At 34.6% G+C, this 21,083-nt stretch overlaps 1 protein-coding gene and 1 long non-coding RNA gene across 6 annotated transcripts in view; both read right to left on the bottom strand.

Moving 5' to 3' along the window:
* Positions 1 to 21,083, bottom strand: part of LOC147833274 (uncharacterized) — a 331,056-nt gene that overhangs the window by 29,322 nt on the left and 280,651 nt on the right. The gene's annotated exons all lie outside the window — the stretch shown is intronic.
* pip5k1ab (phosphatidylinositol-4-phosphate 5-kinase, type I, alpha, b) overlaps positions 81 to 21,083 on the bottom strand; it is a 36,899-nt gene continuing 15,896 nt past the window's right edge. For 2 of the 5 annotated variants that reach the window (XR_015510404.1, XR_015510406.1), the window contains 15 exons: positions 20,019 to 20,053; positions 18,616 to 18,696; positions 16,109 to 16,239; positions 15,122 to 15,239; positions 12,896 to 13,048; positions 12,420 to 12,719; positions 10,243 to 10,466; positions 9,961 to 10,044; positions 9,835 to 9,883; positions 9,667 to 9,748; positions 8,908 to 9,069; positions 6,145 to 6,280; positions 5,959 to 6,061; positions 3,668 to 3,755; positions 81 to 3,589 (listed from right to left, as the gene is read on the bottom strand). Coding sequence is in view for 2 of the 5 variants with exons in the window: in XM_087285653.1 (XP_087141779.1) it covers positions 3,587 to 3,589; positions 3,668 to 3,755; positions 5,959 to 6,021; positions 6,145 to 6,280; positions 8,908 to 9,069; positions 9,667 to 9,748; positions 9,835 to 9,883; positions 9,961 to 10,044; positions 10,243 to 10,466; positions 12,420 to 12,719; positions 12,896 to 13,048; positions 15,122 to 15,239; positions 16,109 to 16,239; positions 18,616 to 18,696; positions 20,019 to 20,053 (1,709 nt within the window). In the remaining 3 variants the exon portion in view is untranslated. 5 annotated transcript variants of the gene reach the window in all.

Raw genomic sequence — 21,083 nt, 5'->3', positions numbered from 1 at the left:
CGTAGCTAATCATGCACTATGTGTTTGCTACTTTTCCAAAGAAAAATATAATTGGCAAAAACCAAAGGGGAGGGAGAAAGTGGTTTGGAAAATATTTTATTTTTTGTTTTATCAGAAAGACAATGTGAAAAACATCACCACATTACTGAATGATGGTAGGAGAAACAGGCTGCAAACACCACACAAGAAAAAGGCATTTCCGTGACTTGCTTATATACATATTTTGTACATGTTTTATACACGCCCGATAAAAATATAGTCCTCAAAGTACTTACAGTTGTCAGTCATAGTTCCTGACACCATCAGACATTCAGATGTAGAAAAGCCCAGCAAGAGCTTTTACAGATTTTAAAATGAATAGAACTTTACCATGGACATTCCCTAAACACATAAAATACAAAATATGCTTTATATTGTCGAGAACTTCCCTCTGACCTGAAATAAAATACATAGTAAGATCACAAAAACTACTGCCAGATTATACAGCCTATTACAATCATTTATATGGTACATAGAGAATTGAAAATCCTTTCAGGTCCATGAGTAAAAAAAAAAAAGAGAGAAGAAGATAACAGAACGTTTCTTAATAAATACAATCACTGAAATACACTGACAGAAGTGAATATATTGCAGTATATTGGTTGTCTGTTTAGTGTCAGAGTTGCCAGCATTTAATCCGGTGTGCAATGTGCACGACTGATGTGTCTGTTGTGCAAATATTCCTTGTACTAATACAAACACTGGACAACAAGTCCAACATGAAGAATATCTGTGTCTGTTCGACTTGTTACACCGCATGAACAATTTTACCTTCGTTTTCACTGCATTTGTATTATTGTCAGGATAAAATGTAAAGCAATCTTTGTACTTTCTTAAAAACATCAGAAACCCTTACAAATAGATTGATCAGTACTGAGAGTTGGTCAGAGAAAGGTAGTGATCGTTGGATCACAAACACAAATAAATAAATATCAAAACCCCACATAAAACAAATGAAAGTGAGGCTTGAATTGCAAAAGGAAAAAAAATTATAATAAATAATAATAGTATTATACCAATGTGCTTAGACTTCTATGAGAAATCAAGCCAGTGACAGCCGATCAAATCAAATGTTATAAACTATGAAATTTAGATCATCAGACATTAGGAGGCCTTTTGAAAAGAGGCATTTTATCAAGCAAATAAGAAGCACCATAGTGAAAGCGAAACTAATAAGAACACTGTGTGCAATATTAAGATGTTTATAAAAGTAACACATCTCCATCATCGTAGACCCCTTAGCACTAAACAAATATAAGATAAATGCAAAAAACTGAATGTAATGTAGGCCTCTAAGGATTAATATGAGTATAGTTAACGATTGAGGAGAAAAAAAGTAAATCAAGAAACAGAAAAAGCAAGCTATTTAAAATCTTTTAAATACCCACTGACCAACTCAACACCCACACCTTGTGTGTGCAGGTATATTTTTAACAAACATAAAAAAACACCTAGCATAAATACTGCATCCGCTGTGAAGCCTTATACAGGGTTTCATCAATACAGTCATAGTACTTCCTGTGCATATACTCAATTTGCATTTTCTTCAGTTCTGCAAAGGCAAATCCTTTGCAAATATTCACTTCGGTCCCAAACTCCAATGGTTTTAAGAGCTGCAGTTTCGCCAACGGTTTTATTTGGGACAACGCGATACTGTTCGAGACTACAGCCAGCCCTTCATCTAAATATTTCAAGAGTGCAAAGCCAGTCTGAGATCTTAGCGTGTGCAAGAGGTATCAAGAAGCCTGAAATGCTTCAGACTACACTATTTCCATTACAGTCACTGAGAAACTCGAAGTACAGGCTGTCAAAATGATTCGTTTTCTTTAATAAACAAAGCTCTGATGGATAGAGATTCATCAGGCAACAGTTTCCTTTGCGTCTGCTCTATAAACTAGTGTTTACATTACTCCATTAGTGTCTATTTTCCTTACTCTTTATTAGTTTATATGCTTATTTATTCTTAAGCCGAGTCTAAACAGCACAAATGTACCAAAGAAATTCCCCATGGTTATAAAAGATTTTCCATCATTTGAACTGGAAATTGCAGCAATATATCAAACTGGAATGTAAATTTGCCAACATTCCTGATATTGATGAAAAAATTCCCAGTCTGGTCTACACATTACAGCGTTTTGTGGGATTCTAGAAAACACTTGAATGAAAAACATCGTGTAACAAAATCCTCAGTGACGGCATACCCGAAATGTAGCAGATCATGTTGGTCCTTATGTTTGGAGGCCATGTAAGTTTTGAAAATGAGTGTTTTTAATACCAACACGCTGCATTAAGGCAGATGACTGGAAGACATCATGGCACGATCTAGAAATCAGTCTAACGCAACATGTTTGTTAAAAGACAATAGCTGCTGTGCTAGAGGAGCACATTAGTAGCATGTTATAACATACCAGGACACAGAAGGAATAATTATTTACAGAATTATATACATAAACAACACACAGATATTAGGCGGCCCTCGGTATGGCGGCAATATGTGCGTTGATTAAATAACGAAAACGACGTGCAAGCGGGTCTGTCCGTTTCTCAAAGGTGAAAGCTGATTGGTCCAATGTGCAGGAGCAACTTTCAACAGGACAGGGTGGGAAGAAAAGGCAAATGCATAGAGATGCTGAGTTGATGTGAATTAAACAGCTTCAAAACCAAAACACCTACATCTACTTAGTGACACCTCAGAGAAGGCAAATGTAAAGCAACTAACCATAAAATACTATGCCTGAACGCGGGATTTATTTAGAAGATACAAAGTTATATTTCGATCTGTAACATTCAACGCTTTAACTCTGAAACAAAGTGGGAATACTTTTTGGTCATTTTCCCCTCTATAAATGCGTTGCTCTTAGGGCGCATGCAGTCTCAATATAGAACGATCCGGAAAACCCATCAATGAGATGCTCTCGTCAGGTTTACTCCAAAAAGAAAAAAGAAAAAAACAGTCTTAACACTATTACCTTCAAAAATATGTACAGATACCACTGAGAAATAGAAGTTTCTCTGCTTATTTCTGATCCGTTCAGAGATGAGAAAACCGGAGGCTAGCAGCCACTAGTCCAAGTCACTCCAGTTCAGAGAGAATCAGGTTGAAAGATCTATATAAATAAAGATCTACACTAATAAAGATTTATGAAACATTGCTTCCAACGATAATGTAAAGTGATGCCAAAAAATATGATAATATGTTTGTGCATCCTTAATTGCTCTGGATTCAATGTCTAAGAGAGAACAAAGGCAGTGAAGCGTGTGTGCTTTCCAATCATTTGTATTGTTTGTGGTTAAAACAGATTTTAGCAGCATTTCCTGTGCAAGAGAAAAAGAAAAGTCCATCAAAACTTCTGTCTTGATGGCATTTCTTTATACTCTCTTTTCTCTCTGTCTTGCTAAAACATGTTTCTTTGTGCTGAGAAAACCTGGAGTTCTTCTGAAGCTCCGAATGACAGAAAATCCCCACCATGCAAGCACTCAGAAGCGGCTTCTGTGTCTCCATCTCTCTAAACGCTCTTCTCCTCCATCCTCTGTCCTCGTTCTGCTCTTACTAGAAAAAGCAAGCAATTTGGTCTTTAATAAAATACAGTTTAGTGGAAGTTTAGCATATGTGTAAATTTGTACATACAAAACAAATGTCTGTTTCTGGGATGATGTCTTTGAGTGAAATGGCATCTTCGTTGCTTAACTGCTCATCTAAGCATTCAGCTCCAGTGCTGTAAAAGAGAGTAAAAGATGCGAGTCTTTACATATTTACTTCACCAAAATATACAAAAAAAAATGACAATACCAAAAACCAGGGCCGGAGTGGGACTCTTTTTCAGCCCTGGAGTTTCAAGCCTTAGACCGGCCCACCTCAGTTCACCACTGACTATTCAGTTTCTAATTACACTATCACGTCTTTTTTTTTTTTTTGAGAAAACAGCTGTTTTAGAACTTCAAGTGTTCAACAACCCTTACAGTATTATATGTCTTAACAATAAAAATGAAAAAAAAAAAAACCTTCATAGACGAGGACCGAACCCTGGTTGGCCGGGTCTTAACCTATTGTGCTAACCACTGTACCACAACAGCTGTACGTTGAATGGTGACATATCTAGTTATATCATCATTACCCTGCAGGCTGCATCTTGCTCACGAGGTTACGAGAAAATAGATAACAAGAGCAGAGCTGCGGTAGAATAATAAATAAGAAGGCTGTGGTCAAGTAAATAAATAAATTATATTTAAAAAGTGTGACTGCTGAGAGCAACAGATTCTGGAGCTAGGGACATCGGCCCTCGCGGCCAAAAAACGGACCGGCCCACCGGGAATTCTCCCGGTCCTCCCGATTAGCCAATCCGGGCCTGCCAAAAACTGAGATCAGTAAGAGTTTTTCCTTTGTTTTCCAAGACTACATTTGTTTGATCAAAATTTCAAAAATACGGTAAAATTAACCCCTCCCCCCTCTGCTGCTATTTAAATTTTTTTTAATATATTTAATATAAAGTATATTTTATTTCTTAGATAGCAAAGTTGAAATTTAAATGGCATCAATCCAATATTCAGTCTCATGGTCATTCAAATAAAATAAAATAAAAAATTACACCAATATGCTTATTTTGTGCATTTTATTATTATTATTATCATCATCATCATCATTAAAAACATCTGCTACTTAGGATGTCTTAACTGTGAGTCTTTACTGTCACTTTTGATGAAACGGAGTGCAATGCATCTTTGCTAATTCAAAATATTAAGTTCTAAAAACAAAATGTACTTACCCAAGCTTTTGAATAGCAGGGCATGTCATTTTTTGAAGTATATTATTGCAGCTAATATATAGTTTGGAAATTATATGTATTGGTTTATCTGTTAAAAGGTCATGAAACCCTCCTCTTTCGGTTCAAGTCTACCTAATTTTAAAAAAAAAAAGCTTTGTGATGGGCATGGTGCTCTGCGAGCAGAGGGAGGAGTGGGGATGGCCAACAAAGCAGGAGAAAAAGTAGGGGAGCGAACAACTCTCAGTTGGCTCACCAAATGAAACACAAACCGTGAGATGATGCATGATTTAATAGTTTATACAGTCAAAATGCAAGGAAATAAACAGTAATTTATTTCAATTCAATTCATCTTCATTTCTATAGAGCTTTTACAATGTAGATTGTGTAAAAGCAGCTGCACATAGAAGATTATAGATATAGGCCTATTTAATGCCCTGCTACATATGTTATTCGTAATTTCATATACACAAACCACAATTTATATTATATTGTTATGTCATTATAAAGATAATCGTGCTTATGTAAACACTATAAATGAGGACTTCTCTCCTCCTTAATCTCCGGGTCTAAATGCAGACACAATGGATAGCAGTGCAGCAGATCTCTTTCCCTGTCTAGTTCAACCATTGGCACTGCCGGTAATGTGGAGATTTTAAATGTAACAAACTCAACTTATAAAAAACAAAGTCCGCCATTCTCCAATTCTCATACTTGAAAAAAACTTGCAACAAACCCTGTGGATCATGGAAACAAACACATACGACCCGTGCCATGAGCAGACACGGTCTCACCCAGTCACTGGGTCAAAGCTTGGCAGGTCTGCTTTGCTTTCGGAAAGCACATGCTCGCATGAATGAATAAGAAGCAGAGTCTTCTTAATTACTCTGCTATGAATAATAATGGGAAACCGACATGTCATAACTCCACTAGCAGATTCACATTACTCTCAAAAAATTATTTTTAACCCGGAAGATGAAATTAGCTGACAAAAGCTCAAAATTATCCTGTTTTTCCCACAATTAAAGCTGACAGATGCCAACATTGTCTTAACTCATGCTCAACAGATCTGTTAATATTATAAAAAAGTACTCCAGGGTGTCCTGAACCTTAAAAAGTCATTTGAATAAAAAGACTTGAGCTTGTTTTTGATTTTTACCTGTGGAGGGTGCTGTTGTCAGGCTCTGTGACTGCAGATTTATGCACTTCCACACCTACTGACCTGTAAGTGAGCAGCCATAATTACACAAGTGACTGTGAAGCTGCAGTAGAGAGAGTTCAACAAAAGAACTGATCATGAAACTTTAAAAATGAAAAATTGACTCAAATATTAGTGTGGCAGTACCTTTGAGGAGGTGAAGATGATGTTATTCTTGTGCTGCCGGGTGAAGAACATGACACATTTGTGGCAGCAAACTCACTGGAGCTTCCAGCCAGTGGATCAGTTTGTGGAAGCAAGTCCGGTCTGTCTGACGGCATGCCTGAGGACAACAATCACACATGCATGCATGCTTTAACTTATCCCCTATTCACACTTTATCTGAATAACAGCTGAAAATCATGCACAGAAATCTTTTAAACAATGCATCTCCAAAAACATACGCTAATGCTAACACACGTCCCATCAGAGCTGATGGATATGACAAAAATCTCATATATCTGTCCTGATAACAATCTAGCACCATTTTTGTAAATTCAATCAATTAATAGTTTACATATATTGATCACATATAAAGAACCATTTCTTTTTTACATTTTAAAGTATAAACTTGAAAAAAGTATTTGCACAAGTAAATCCCTCCATGGTGAATGAGAATTACTGTGATAATGGTAATAAATGCTGCTTTGTTTACACTTTAGCAGATTTATACTTCTGCGTCAGGTGACCGGCGTAACCCACGGCGCATGCAATGCGCGTGGCTGTGCATTTATACTTCTGCACGCTGTCTCTGTTGGTCTGCATTAACACTTCCGAAACGCTAGTTAGCAGTAAGGTGTAAATGTTCCTCTGTGTCGAGTTTCTTCGCTGCTTTCTTGCTTTTCTTGAACACTTCCGGGATGTACAAGTGGCTCAAACTCGCTCATTTTGAGGCAGGAACCGGCGGACGTGCAACAACTTTAACTATGAGGTAAACGCAAAACAAAACTTTCCATCCGGAGCTCCTTCCCAGGACTCCACACTTGTAAACAATCCCTCGCGCCATTCGCACGGCTCTCGGTCCCGCCCAGACTCGTCAGTGCTACCAAGCCGACCAATCACAGAGCTTGCGCTACGCATCGTTGCGACGTGTAGTTACAATTTTTGAGAGGTGCACGTCAGCGACGGCCACGGCGAAGGGCTATTCGTCAGCGCCGTAGCATACGCCGGTGTTTGACGCAGAAGTATAAATCAGCCTTTTGTCTGTGCGCATATCTGGTTTCCCTTTGTGGAACGAGAAACAGATTACATCTGCTTTGTTTGCTCACATGCAGCTTTTTGGCCCAGACACTAGTCAACATAAATAACATTAAGTTATGTCATGAAATGCTTAGTTTGGATTGATATATTTGTCTCATATGATAAAAAGGATTGATTTATTGGCTTGGACGCCAATCATTTAGAGCATAGTACAGTATCTGCTATATTAACCCTTTCTTTAGAATGCTGATGATATATTGTACAATTTGTTACAATGAAAAAAATGTGATTTTTGAAATTTTTGATTACATTCAACTTTGTCATTACAAATGTATAAGTACAAGGCAACGAAATGCAGTACGTTGTAAAATGCAGTACTATTTCACAAAAAGAAAGTGAAATAGAACGTTGGTATATATATATATATATATATATATATATATATATATATATATATATATACATATATATATAATCAATATAAATATATATATATATATATATATATTTATATTGATTATATATATATATATATATATATATATATATATATATATATATATATATATATATATATATATATATATATATATATATATATATATATGTATGTATGTATATATATAAAGCACACTTGGAGATGTTGCCTTCATATTTTTGTTGCAGCTAAGGATTTTTTCTACTGGTACAATCGGGTGAGCGGTTTAGACCTTTACTTCCCCTTTAAAAATTTTCACTGGCCCCATCAAAAAATTACAAAATTAAATAATTAAAAGTTAAGAAGTTATTAGCTATTTTTAGCCACATATTTTAAATAATGTGTCAAAATAATGTCTGTGAAACTAGAATTTCAATATTTTAAAAAATGGTTATAAATGTATAATGAGCAAAGTTCAGCGTGTTATGCAAACAAACAAGCAGTATGGAAAATGTGCAGGTATTTTATTGCAGTTTGAAATTATTTATTAAAAGGTGGTTGACTTGTCAAACTGACGGCAAATCGTGCAAAACGTCACTTTATTTTGTTGTTGTATTGTTCCCACGTAAATGTCTGCTTCCAAGACGTTAGAAAAAGACATTTTCTTTAAGCCTTATTATTTGATGTTGCCGTTTCTTCGATGTACCGGTACCGGGTAACAGAAAAAAATAGCATGCTCAAAACATCAAATCAGATAAGAGGAAACGAAAAGCATTATGAGAAGATAGCATTTAAAAATTTGAAAACTCAAACTTTAAATGCACGCAATTGACAAATAGTCGCAGACAAATTAAACTTTAGTGACAACAGCACTGTCCGAATCGGGCCAGTAATGATGGCCCATCAGGCAGTGCTTATTGTTGAGCCCTGTGTTGTCTTATACGATGTGAAAATATGCAGAAATATTTCTTCCTTCGAACTGTTATACTTCCTGTTCCTTTTATTCTAACTGAATTATGTAAGAAGGATTTTATGTATGCTGCTCCATCTGGCTGGTGTATTTTTAAATGAAATGTCAGCAAAAAGATTCATTTTTAAACAGGTATTTATGTAACAGTTATTTACATATGTTTGTATGTTCAAGATGTCTTTTAAACAGTTGTTCTGCCCATTTTATTCTGGTTAAATAAAACAGTATTAAATAAATTGCAGGACAGGGACCCTCCAGAAGCAGCTTTTGTTTGAAGAATGAAGACAATTAACAAGCTTAATAGTTTGGCTGTGCTACTCACCACTCTCTCCTTCTAAATCCGACTGGTTTAGGTGAGTACGGTACACAAGTCTAGCATCAGCAAGTGTCTGACTACCGGGGGCAGAAGCAGTGCTTCCCATCGGAAGGCGTCTTACAACACTCGAGCAGCCACTTCGACTCTTCTTTGAGGGAGATGATTTTACTGAGAATAGAAAGAGGAGTTGAATGATGCCATCAGAAATAGACTAAAAGCTCAATGGCAAAGATAAAGACAAGTTAGAAAATGGTTGTTTACTCAAAACCCACAACACTTCATTTTTAAAAAAAACATAAACAACATAGTGACACATGAAAGATGTTCATACCTTCACCGAAAAACCATTTTACTATAACTTTCAAGCTTCACAAAAGGCATTGTATAAGTAATACCAGTAACTAACATAATCCAAGTAATCTGAAGCCATATGGTTTATATAATCATTAAACTATTGCTTCATGGTGCTTTAAAATTTATTTTTTAATGTGTGGTGATCAATGTTTGAATGTGAACAATAGACTTAATTTAATCTACTTGTTAAATAATGCAATCACGTCTCTTCAAAAGAACAAATCACTTTATTTTTTATTATCCTCACAATTTATCCTCACTTTTTTTTTTTACTCCATAAAGGTGGAGCGACAGAAATCTCATTTGCACTTCCCATTTGAAGTGTTTTAAATTGTGTAACTGATGACATTTTCTGATGACATTTTCATGCCCATTTTCTTTTTTATTTTTGAGTAAACTATCTCCACTTACGTGTTTTCTTAAAAACTGTGTTGCACATAAAACGTTGGAACCGTTCAGCATAGAATCCAGGCCGATGTACGGAGACTGTGTCCTAAAAAGTCATTGTTCATAATGCATGGTGAGGAAAAATTGCCACAATGCTTGCTTTTAAGGCAGGTAAAGAAACAGATGACCTACCCCATCATGAACCAAGGCCTTCCAGGAATGCTCTAGTTTTTTGATAAATCTAAAGGAAGAAGTGAAGGAGAGATTTAAACGATGGTCACAAACAACCTGTACATTACAACTGTCGTGACAAGTCACCTGTACGACTGCAATATGTCGATGATCCCAATATAAACCAATATTCTCTCTCCTCTACTGTTGCGTGCTGGGATTCCCCCCCATCTGTGGACAAAACAGTGTTTTCAACCAACTGAAATGTTGTTAAAATGACTATCATATACTGCAGGCAAACTAAATAAAAAATAAACTATCCAAGACATTGAAGGGTAGAAAAAATACAAGAGTTAAAAGTTTGTTAAAAGAAAAACCATAATGAGTAATAATAATTATAAAGAATAGAATAATAAAATGAAGACTAACTGGTCCTCTGTTTCCAGGGTTCCTTTCCCTTTGGCCTCTCCCTGTATGGACTCCATAGCGGTGCTGTACAGTGCTTTTTGAATCTGTGGTCTCCTGTGGTCGGGTGTCACGGTCCCCTCAGATCCACCACCCTCCACCACCCCTGCTCGCTCTCGAGATGCCAGATCTGTATTATGGACCCCCACCAATAGACTGTAGTCCATAATCTTAAAGCTCTGCAGCAGCTGTTAAATACAGAGATCGACCAATAAAGACAATATAGCAAACAATAAAATCTTATCGTGTGTTCTACAAACATCAACACCTACATATTTGCTCTGAAAGTGTTATTTATCGTGACACTAAAATAAGTATTCTTTCAAACCAAACTCTGCAAAAGTATAAAATTTCAGTATAAAATGCAGTTTTCACTGATATGCATCAATATAATAGATTATAATAACACATTTTACCTTTTATATATTAACAAAAACTTTAATACATGAAAGATTAATATACGATAAGGCAAGATATTCCTAAAATAAAGGTCAATTGAAAATTTATAATTGATGTTATTAGCAAACCTACAGTTCAAAATTTAAGGTTAAGTAAATAGTTTTATTTGAAAGATTTTCTTTTTTTTGTGATCTTTTTATCAAATAATCAAACATACATATATAGTCACAAAAGATGATATCAACGGACTATTCTATTAACTGAGATTTCCATTAATACCCATACCCACCCAGCCCAGACGAAAATAAAAAGGCAAAGAAAACAGAGTTAAAAACAACAAAAAATATTATCTATGAACAATAAATATAGATTAGTGGTGGGCCGTTATCGTGCTGCGTTAACGCGAGACTCTTATTGCGCGATAAAAAAATAAATATCACCGTTAATCTATTTTTAAAGTTGGGTTGGGAGCTGGGTCTATTCTATGCAAGCTACAGTAACTTTCACCTTAATATTTTAGCACGAATGTATACCTGACCGGTGAGCCGTCTGACAAAAAAGTGCCCTTCTGAATCAAATCAGCAGGATGCCTGACTTTAACTGCAGTTCGGCAGTTTCCACTTTAACTCATGAAAATTTCATTCATGCACCCGTGACAAACTGGGCTATTAGACACAAATAAGGAGTAAGGACTGGTGAGAGTGTTAAGGAATTCAATAACGCATGCCAAAAGAAAAGCAAAAAAAGTCTGCATTTCGCGATGTGTGTGCGTATTTGTGTGAGGTCCTTTACTGACTGCCGCGTGTGTGGATCTTGTCGGAAAATATGGTGAAAAGTCCAACATGAAGGTAATAGTTTAATTGCGGTGTTTACTTCAATAATGCCACTAATATATGCATACTCCACATGTCTTAATTCCATTTCTGTTTAGTTCAATTATGACTTTAGTCGGATTAAGGTAATAAAAATAATTCAAATAAATTCATTGTTTCAAGCTTATATATGCCTACAGAAAAATTCATGTTTAACTGAATAAACAGTTAGTAAACACAAGAACATCTTATTGAACAATTTATTTTCATCCCCAATTATCATAATACAACAGTTTCCTCAAGCAGTTTGTGATGCATTTTGGAAAAAAAAGATGAGCCCCTAGTCTAATGCGCCACCTGGCTTGAAAAATCTGTTCCTAAAGACTTAATTTGTCTTTTATTTGCTGCGTAAAACATATGCTGGAATAGTTGGTGGTTCATTCCACTGTGGCGTCCCCTGATAAATAAAGGACTAAGCTAAAGGAAAATTAATGAACGAATGAAAAGGAACGGTTTTCACATAAAAGTAAAGAAAAAAAAACAAATAATTCCCACAAGATATGAAATCTTAATTCTTAACTTCTATTCTGCAAAGACATATTAGACTGCTATTGTATTATTATTATTTTAAAACTGCTATTATTTTGATGTATTAATCAAAGAATATTGAAAAATGCATCACATGAGCACCAATCAGAACATTAGAATAATTCTGGGAAGATTTCTGTGACAATAAAGACTAGAGTAATGACTGTTTTGTTGTTTTAAATACAGACTTTAGTGAATAGAATGAACAACAAAAAGTTCTTACCAACCATCAAAGTTTGAATAATGCTATATATTGTGCACAGCACTAATCAAAATCATCACCATATTTATAATTCTAAAACTAGCATGCAATATCACACACCCCCAGACATGCATGCTCACCAGGCAGTCCCGCTGGATAGTTTTGCAGAGTGCATTGTAGTTGTCTGGCTCCAGCTGGATGCCCTCTGGCATGTCCTGAATGAAATCCAAGTCTTTGTAAGTGGGCACACTCTTGTCTCTCTCTTTAGGAGAGGCACGCCGCTTGTATGTTGAGCCCTTCAGGTCATATTTGAGGTGCATAGGCACACTGCGAGGCAACAGATTATTCATAACAACGATACGGATGTTCTTTCCACCCGCCTGAACGCAATACAAGCCATAAAACTTTGGGAGCAGCGTTCTTTTGTTCTGATTCAGGTTCTAAGAGAGGAAAGAGTAAAGAATATCATAAACAAAAGCTGCCATTTTGGATTAAAACATGCATTACTGTTCTGTTCTTAATATTTTATTCTTTTTACATACAGAACTATCAAAGGAGAGTTTGTTGTCGTCCACATTTTCAAAAATTCTAAAATACACAAGTGCTTATTGCTCACCATGAAGTACCCAGGCAGTAGTTTCTGCAGGAACTCTGCCTCTTTGTGCATGACTGTTTTAATAATAAACTCATCATCGCTGGTCACGTAAAAGATGGATCCGCTTGCTCCAGGATTGGACAGTTCGATCAAGGGATCGTTACACAGCGAGTACTGCAGAAAGCAAGAAGACACAAAACAAACACATCAGGAGTGTCTCTAAAGCAGGCGTCCGCAAACCTTTTCATATTAAGGGCCAAAAACCAAATATCATTGAGAGCCGTGGGACAAAGGTAAATATACCAAACTAAACTACATTAAAGTTGACATGGGTAATTTCCTAATTTACTTCATAACAATATTATAATATAAAGAAAAGCATAACTTTAAATCGTATTTACTAATGAAGTATTAACTTTTATTGTAATAAAAACATTACATGTATAACACAGTGGAGTTAAATGCTGAATACACTAGTCAAGCAGAATCTGCCATTGCCTTTATTTGTTCACCAAACTCTCTGCATTGCCAGGTGACAGTGTGTACATTTAAACTAAATCTGATTCATTTACACCATTTAATTGAAACATTACATTTCAGTTAGTCTTGAAACCTTCCCCATCATTCTCCCTCTTTTCTCAGATGGGATGACGGGAAAAATCAAAGGGCCAACTTTGGCCTGCAGGCCCTAGTTTGGGCATCCCTGCTCTAAAGACAATGAACTCGTATAGCATGACTGTTAGATGGAACAATATATATATATTTTATATTTAATTAAAACAGTATTTATGTGAAATATTACTATATTTACAATAACTGTTTTTTGCCACATTTGATCTCTAAAAATATATGAGTTTTAATTTAACAAACAAACAAACAAAAAACACTTGTAGTGCACATATGTAGGAAAATATAATCTAGGATCCATTTAACATTATTTTATGGCTTCATCAGTGAGTATTATGAAAACATACTAAAACTATATAACTAGTTTTATTAAATACCTAATAATATGCAGGGCTCGAAATTGCGACCATTTTGGCCATGACGTGGTGAATATTGATCCGCCAGCTGAGATCAATCGAGTACGTGCCCGAATCTCGATGCGCTGCATTCACTGCATGTTCAGCGCAAATGTCCGCTAAAAGTCAAATCTAATACTGTACATATCATCGCCAAAGAAGCTCGTCTTTACTAAGTTTACACTGAAACTGCGGCTCATAACAAACAGCGGTATTGCGCCGGTGCTCAACCTGCTCATAAATTGGGTCGGCTGACTCGCCTGCTTTTCCACAAACACAGAAAAATGAAAATCAGCTCAGACTAAACATTTAAATTGACACAAACTGAAACCAAAACTTTTAAAGAGTGATAGAAGTGAGACTTTACTTACTTTCTTTTGTCTATTCTTTCTTGAGGTGTATATACATTTTTCTATTTAGTTACTGATGACTGTTTTGCAGCTTTCAGCCTTGAATTTAATTATTTATTATAATCTTTTGTTTGTTTTGTAGCAGAAATATTATTTATTAAACTGACATGCATATATATGCTGTTTAGCAGTACAAAATAAATATTTCTTACTGCAATGCTTCATTTTTGTTTGATGCAAACTATACATTTATTTTTCATAAAGTAACAGACTTTTTATAGCAGATAACTTACATTCAAGCACGTTCAAGGCAGCATGATGATGACAAATGTAATTCATTGTTACTATTATTGTCATTTTCATCATCATTAATATTCTATAATTATTAGACATACACATTTTGAAATTATTGCACACAAATATCAATGTCATCTCAGCATTAGTTAGATAGTTCTTTCTGGTTTTTGTTAGTCCTAATTGATGTTGTTTTAAAATACAATAAGTCCCTTAAAATACAATTTGCAGCGGTGCTCATTCATTTTTGGTGGGTGCTCCTAAATTTTTGAAGTTGGGAGCACCAGTGCTACCAAGTAAAAAAGTTAATTTCGAGCCCTGATATGTAATATTGATTATCAAAGATCTGCATTTATATATGAATATTATTAATACCATCATATAAAAATGTACTATTAAGGTAATAATATTCATAAATACAATATAAATAATATTTATTATTATGTTAATCCTTATTTAAATGGGTCGGGTCAATAGTAATTTCTTACTCTGTTTACTCACAAACCTTTATTTTATAAACTAACTTTTTAAAAAATCTCAAGATGTGTTTTTTGTGTATCTGTGTGCGTGTTATATCTAACCAGATAGTCGTCAGGCCGAATGCCAAAGAGTTCTCGGAAGTAACGGAAGGCAATGGGGGCGTAGGTCTTAAACCTGAAGTCACCATGGTGATGTGCTGGAGTCAAATTACTTCCTTCACTGTAGGACGAAAACAGGGAGGTCAATACAGACACAGAGTTATGGCTTTCTAAATTATATACAGTTGAAGTCAAAATGATTAGCCCTCATGTTAATTTTTATTTCCTTTTCAAATATTGCCAAAATGATGTTTAACAGAGCCAGGACATTTTCACAGTATTTCCTAAATAGTTTGTTTTCTGAGGGAAATTTATTTTATTGTTTTATTATGGCTAGAGTAAAAGCAGTTTAAAAACTATTTTAAGGTCATTATTATCAGCGCCCTTAAGCAATAAAACTTTTTGATTGTCTAGAGAACAAATAACTGTTATAAAATGACTTGCCTAATTACCCTAACTTTACCGATTAACCTAGTTTAGCCTTTAAATTGCACTTTAAGTTGAATACTAGTATCTTCAAAAACATCTAGTAAAATATTAAATACTGTCATCAGGACAAAGACAAAAGAAATCAGTTATTAAAACTATTGTTTAGAAGTGTGTTGAAAAAATAGTCTCTCAATTACACAAAAATTGGGGAAAAGGAGGGCTAATAATTCTGACATCAACTATATAAAATCTGACAAGATGCCCACTATTACGAGGTGTGAACACAGAATGACTATTAGTTGCTATCACACTTGATTTATAAAGACAAATTTTCCTTAAAAGTCAATACAACCATTTTATTTCATTTAAATAGCTACAAATATATCTATATTTTAGATATATTTAGATATATATATATATATATATATATATATATATATATATATATATATATATATATATATATATATATATATATATATATATATATTTTTTTTTTTTTAGATCATCTAATCTATCAATGTAGAGAAGTTCAACACACATTTCTTGTCCTGCACATACCTGGGGAAGAAGATGCTCTCTACAACGTAGAAGTCCTGCATAAGGACATCTCTCTCTGCTTTTTGACTGAGGCTGCCCACTGTATGTGCGATACCCAGCTGGATGGCACCTTTCAGAGCAGAGGAGGTCGTCTGCAGACAGAGAAAGAATGCGTGAGATAGAAATGCAAGCACACCACAATGATTATTTGAAATAACCTTTAAATTAACAGTAATGTAGGTGGAGTGGGAACAAAAACAACAACAACTATAATTTCCAGTAAAACAAATGCTATTTTTAGCAGTGTGAGATTATATATATGTTTTATGAGATGCAGTTGTTTTTGGTAAAAAAAAAAAGTATTGTCCCGTTGTTTTCCCACGGTTCGGTGCACCCTGTGATCCACGGTTCAGAATATGCATTATAAATATATAATACTATAATATAATATTAATATTGGTTTGTTAATAAAAAACAATTGCAACAAAGCATTTCTGCTTTTGTACGCTTCCGATTACCTTTCCCATCCATGAGAAGACCTGTCGAATCACCTATTAGTATGTAAATCTGTGTCGATGCGTGTGTGGAATATTTATGTGTTTCAGCATGGCAAGTGAAGGAAATAAAGCACAAATGTGCAAGTGATGCCAAATCACAGTGCATTGCTGTCAGTGTTTCAACAGACACTCAATATAAATTCAGACAGACACAAAAACGTTTTTTTTTTTTTTTTTGCAAAGGTAGCCTAGAACAGTGGTCACACTGGCGGATCAAAGAGGATCGAGGTCCGTGTCCAGACCCAGAAGTGTCCCATACGGACGCGGACATACAACAGGTCTGTTTCAGTCCAGCTCCTTGTGGGTGTACTTCTGCACCCAATTACTCCCGCTACATTCACTCTGTTTACCCGCCGTCTGCTAAGAGCAGTTTTCTTCTCGACTGACTGTTACAGCTAAATTAAGAGAGAAGAGCTAAGCTCTTAGCTTAAGTTTCATTCACTACAATGGTGCTACGTGAAACAGAGCTGTCTGGAATCATAAAATCATATAGAAATCATAAATAAAAATGCGTTGTTGCTTTGGTAATGCAAGCACAAAGGAAACAGAAGTAATCAACACTTTAAAAGTGCTCATTATTAAGATTATTATTTATTAAGATTATTAAGATTATCAAATATTAAGATGCGTTGACAATTATTATCTGCATAATTGGTTAAGACTGTAAAGTCAAGATGTGAAATAGAAAAAGGGAAATTTAAGCTTATTTTCTTAAGCAATTTATTTGAACATAACATTTTTAAAATCCCCTACTTTTCTTTAATTAATGCGAGAACATGCAAATCTACAGTCATATGTGTGAAGCTTTTGCACTGTCAGGTATTTGTTACCCAATAAATATGTTTATTGTTCTTTGAATTGTTCTGTAGGCTTTTTCTAAGCATAGCACAACAGTATCAAAACCGTGACCCTAACAATGATACACACCGAACTGTGAGTAGATTGAACCATTGCACCCCTAATATGTATACAGTATATACATAAACGCTCTCTCTCTCTCTATATATATATGTATCATTGTTAGGGTCACGGTTTTGATACGGTTGTGCTATGCTTAGTTTTTGTTAAAATGTAAGTAAAAGCATATTAAAAAGTTCTGGCTTTGAATGGGATTTCTTGGAAAAACAATTGTTAGATAGATAGATAGATAGATAGATAGACAGACAGACAGACAGACAGACAGACAGACAGACAGACAGACAGACAGACAGACAGACAGATATATATACACACACACACACACACACACACATACATATATATATATATATATATATATATATATATATATATATATATATATGTATACATATATATGTATACATATATATGTATATATATATATATATTTTTTTAACTTTATCTATACAGTATATATATATATATATATATATATATATATATATATATATATATATATATATATATATACATATATATATATATATATACATATATATATATATATATATATATATATATATATATACATATATATATATATATATACATATATATATATATATACAACAATTGTTTTTCCAAGAAATCCCATTCAAAGCCAGAACTTTTTAATATGCTTTTACTTACATTTCAACAAAAACTTTAAGTCAGAATTTAGCAGGAGTATGAATGATTTCAAGCTTGACTATACATAAACCACACAACCTAATAAAATAATTTTTACATTCCAAAAAAAAAAGGTGCAAATTTATTTTTAATGATCTATATTGACTCATTTTTACACATTCGAATACATGATGTCTGATGATAATAATAACATTGTCCTTCAAGTCAAAATAAATCAAGCCAAGTTTTCTACACAATTTAACTAAAAACAATGATCAACGAAACTAATAAACACTGGCCAGGAAATTGTAATAGCACCTTTATTCAACTGCCTTTTTTAGCACAGTTTCTCTCTGTTGCCCCTGCGTTACTATCAGATGACACATTTGACTGCAGGCTGACCTTTTTGTATGTCGTTTCTCCAGTAGGATCAACTCCTCTGTGACCGATGGTTTTCTTCATACTTTGAGATGATCCCGGCCCCTATTTAGAGTGACAGATGTAAAAATGTGACAGAAAAAAGGGGTTTTGTGTCAAGAGACACGATTCAGGAGGCTTCTGTTTGTCAGGTGTTTCCTAAAGTCAAACACGATCACAAACACTCCTGTTCATCATCGCATTACTTTAATACAACTGAATCTTTCAATTAATGATGAGAGCGGTGTGTGTGTGTGTGTGTGTGTGTGTGTGTGTACAGGTTATGTTGTTTACAGGGATACAAAGTTATATAATGACTTGATAATGATTTTATAATGGGTATGACTTAGTTGTACTCTATTAAGGTGATTTAATTCAAAACGCTTAAAAATTGTACTCAACAAGATCTTTTGACATTACAATTTTGCCACAGGTTTAATGTGAGTGTTGAGTTTATTGTTAGGACCATATATATAAGTGTTTTTAACAGTATAAAACACATTACATCTCTGGAGTGTCCCTGTAAGCCATGTATGTACGTGTGTGTGTGTGTGTGTGGGTGTGTGTATAACTTTGTCAATATTGGACTTGTTCAAGATCTTTCTCACATGACTGTTTATTCAACACAAACCAACAGTAAGTAAACCTTACTTTAGCCAACAGGAATGCATTCACATTCCTTTACAAATGTCCAGTAGAAAAGAAAAAAGTAGCTTAGTTTTGGATGAAACTGTGGATACTATTCTAAGACCAAACACACTGGGCTGACAAATGAGAAACTGAAATGAAAAAAAAACAAGGGAAGGTGAAAACACAGCTGGAACACACTGTTCAGTCAGCTCATTGGAATGGAACTACCTGTTTAATAATGATAAAAGATTAACTATCATAACCAAAGTATGCACTGAGAAACTTGTAAGATAGTGCAATTTGCGAACCTATCCCTACTGTTTATGAATTGTGTTTTCCCTCAATAAGATCATTCAAACACAAATATAAAGGGATAGTTCACCCAAAAATTAACATTTACTCCCCCTTAAGAGGTTTTATACCTCTTAAAATAAGATATTTTGATGAGACATTTATAATGTTAGAAACCAATAACCATTGGAATTCAATGCTTACAGGTTTCCATATTCAAAATAACTTTTTTGCTTTCAACGGAAGAATAAAACTCAAAGTGAATGGCTGAGTAAATGATGACAGACTTTTATTTTTTGTGGTGAACTATTCATTTAAATGTTGGTGATTCTGTAAGGAATGCATATTCTCATTGAACTGGAACATCTTTTGTCCTTTGCAATATTTAAGTGCCAAAAGGATAAAACTGCCCAGTCATCTTCTTTAAAACTTACAGAGCAATTAAAAAATATTTCCCTGAGTCTTACCTCTGTAATAGTCATCTTTCGAACTCCGCTGGACCCTTAAAAGACGGAAGCAGAAAGAAAAAGCATGTAAAAAAAACATGTTAGAAAATGAACTTCATAACACTTCTTGCTATTTTCTCAGAACCATCCTAATTTACTAATCATTATAAGACCAATAAGTAGACTTGTAAACTACTATTCAAAAGGTTTCAATTAGAGCTGCACGATTCTGGCTATAATGAGAATCGCGATTTTTTTGCCTACAATAAAGATCATGATTTTCTCACGATTCTGTAGATGTAAAATAAAGGTTAATACGAGTGGGCTTTTATTATTGTTATTCTCAAACATATGGTAAAACAGCAATAGGCTTTGTGTAGCTGTACTGTTGGTTAAAATGCTAAATTTTGTATAGACTTGGAATGGTGGACTTGAACAGACTTTAGATTTGTCCTGGTCATTAATTAATAATTCTGATGTTGAATTATTGTGTTTGATACATATGCTTACAATCTGTCATTTTCTGCTTAAAATCTGTCACTGACGTGATTTTCGTGAATACAGAAGAGTGGGTGGGTATTTTTGCATTGTGGCGGGATTTGGATACTTTTTGAGCTGGAATCATTCAGCTACATCTGGCAAAACTGTGTGCGCTTTCGGTTTTATTTTCACTGCTAAGAGTGGTTCACTTCCCGCGCGGCTCCCAAACGATCACTCTCTGCCACAAACTAAATGTTACTTACAACTTTATTACCTGTTATTCACAGCATATGCAGGTTCTGTTCACTAAAGTAAACTTCATTCAGAGGCGCAGGCGCCCGCCCTCCCTGTGGTAACAGCTGACGGTCAGTTTACATCACATGTGATTTTTCGGTCGCAAATACATTACATGAAAACAGAAAAGACATTTTTGAGGTGAACTATACCTTTTAAATACAGCATGTGACTCTTTCAACACCGTTTGGAGGTGTCCATGTGGCTGAACAATGTATGTAAAACAATGAGAAAACTTGTGCGGCCACTAATGCTTCTCTCCTTAACTTGAAAATATGATTGACAGAATCGTAGAAATGCTGGATTAAGATC

This window comes from Danio rerio, chromosome 16, assembly GCF_052040795.2.
Source record: "Danio rerio strain M-AB ecotype USA chromosome 16, GRCz13ab, whole genome shotgun sequence".
Taxonomy (NCBI): domain Eukaryota; kingdom Metazoa; phylum Chordata; class Actinopteri; order Cypriniformes; family Danionidae; genus Danio; species Danio rerio.
Note: the sequence above shows the minus strand (reverse complement) of the source record. Positions and strands in the feature narration are given on the sequence as shown.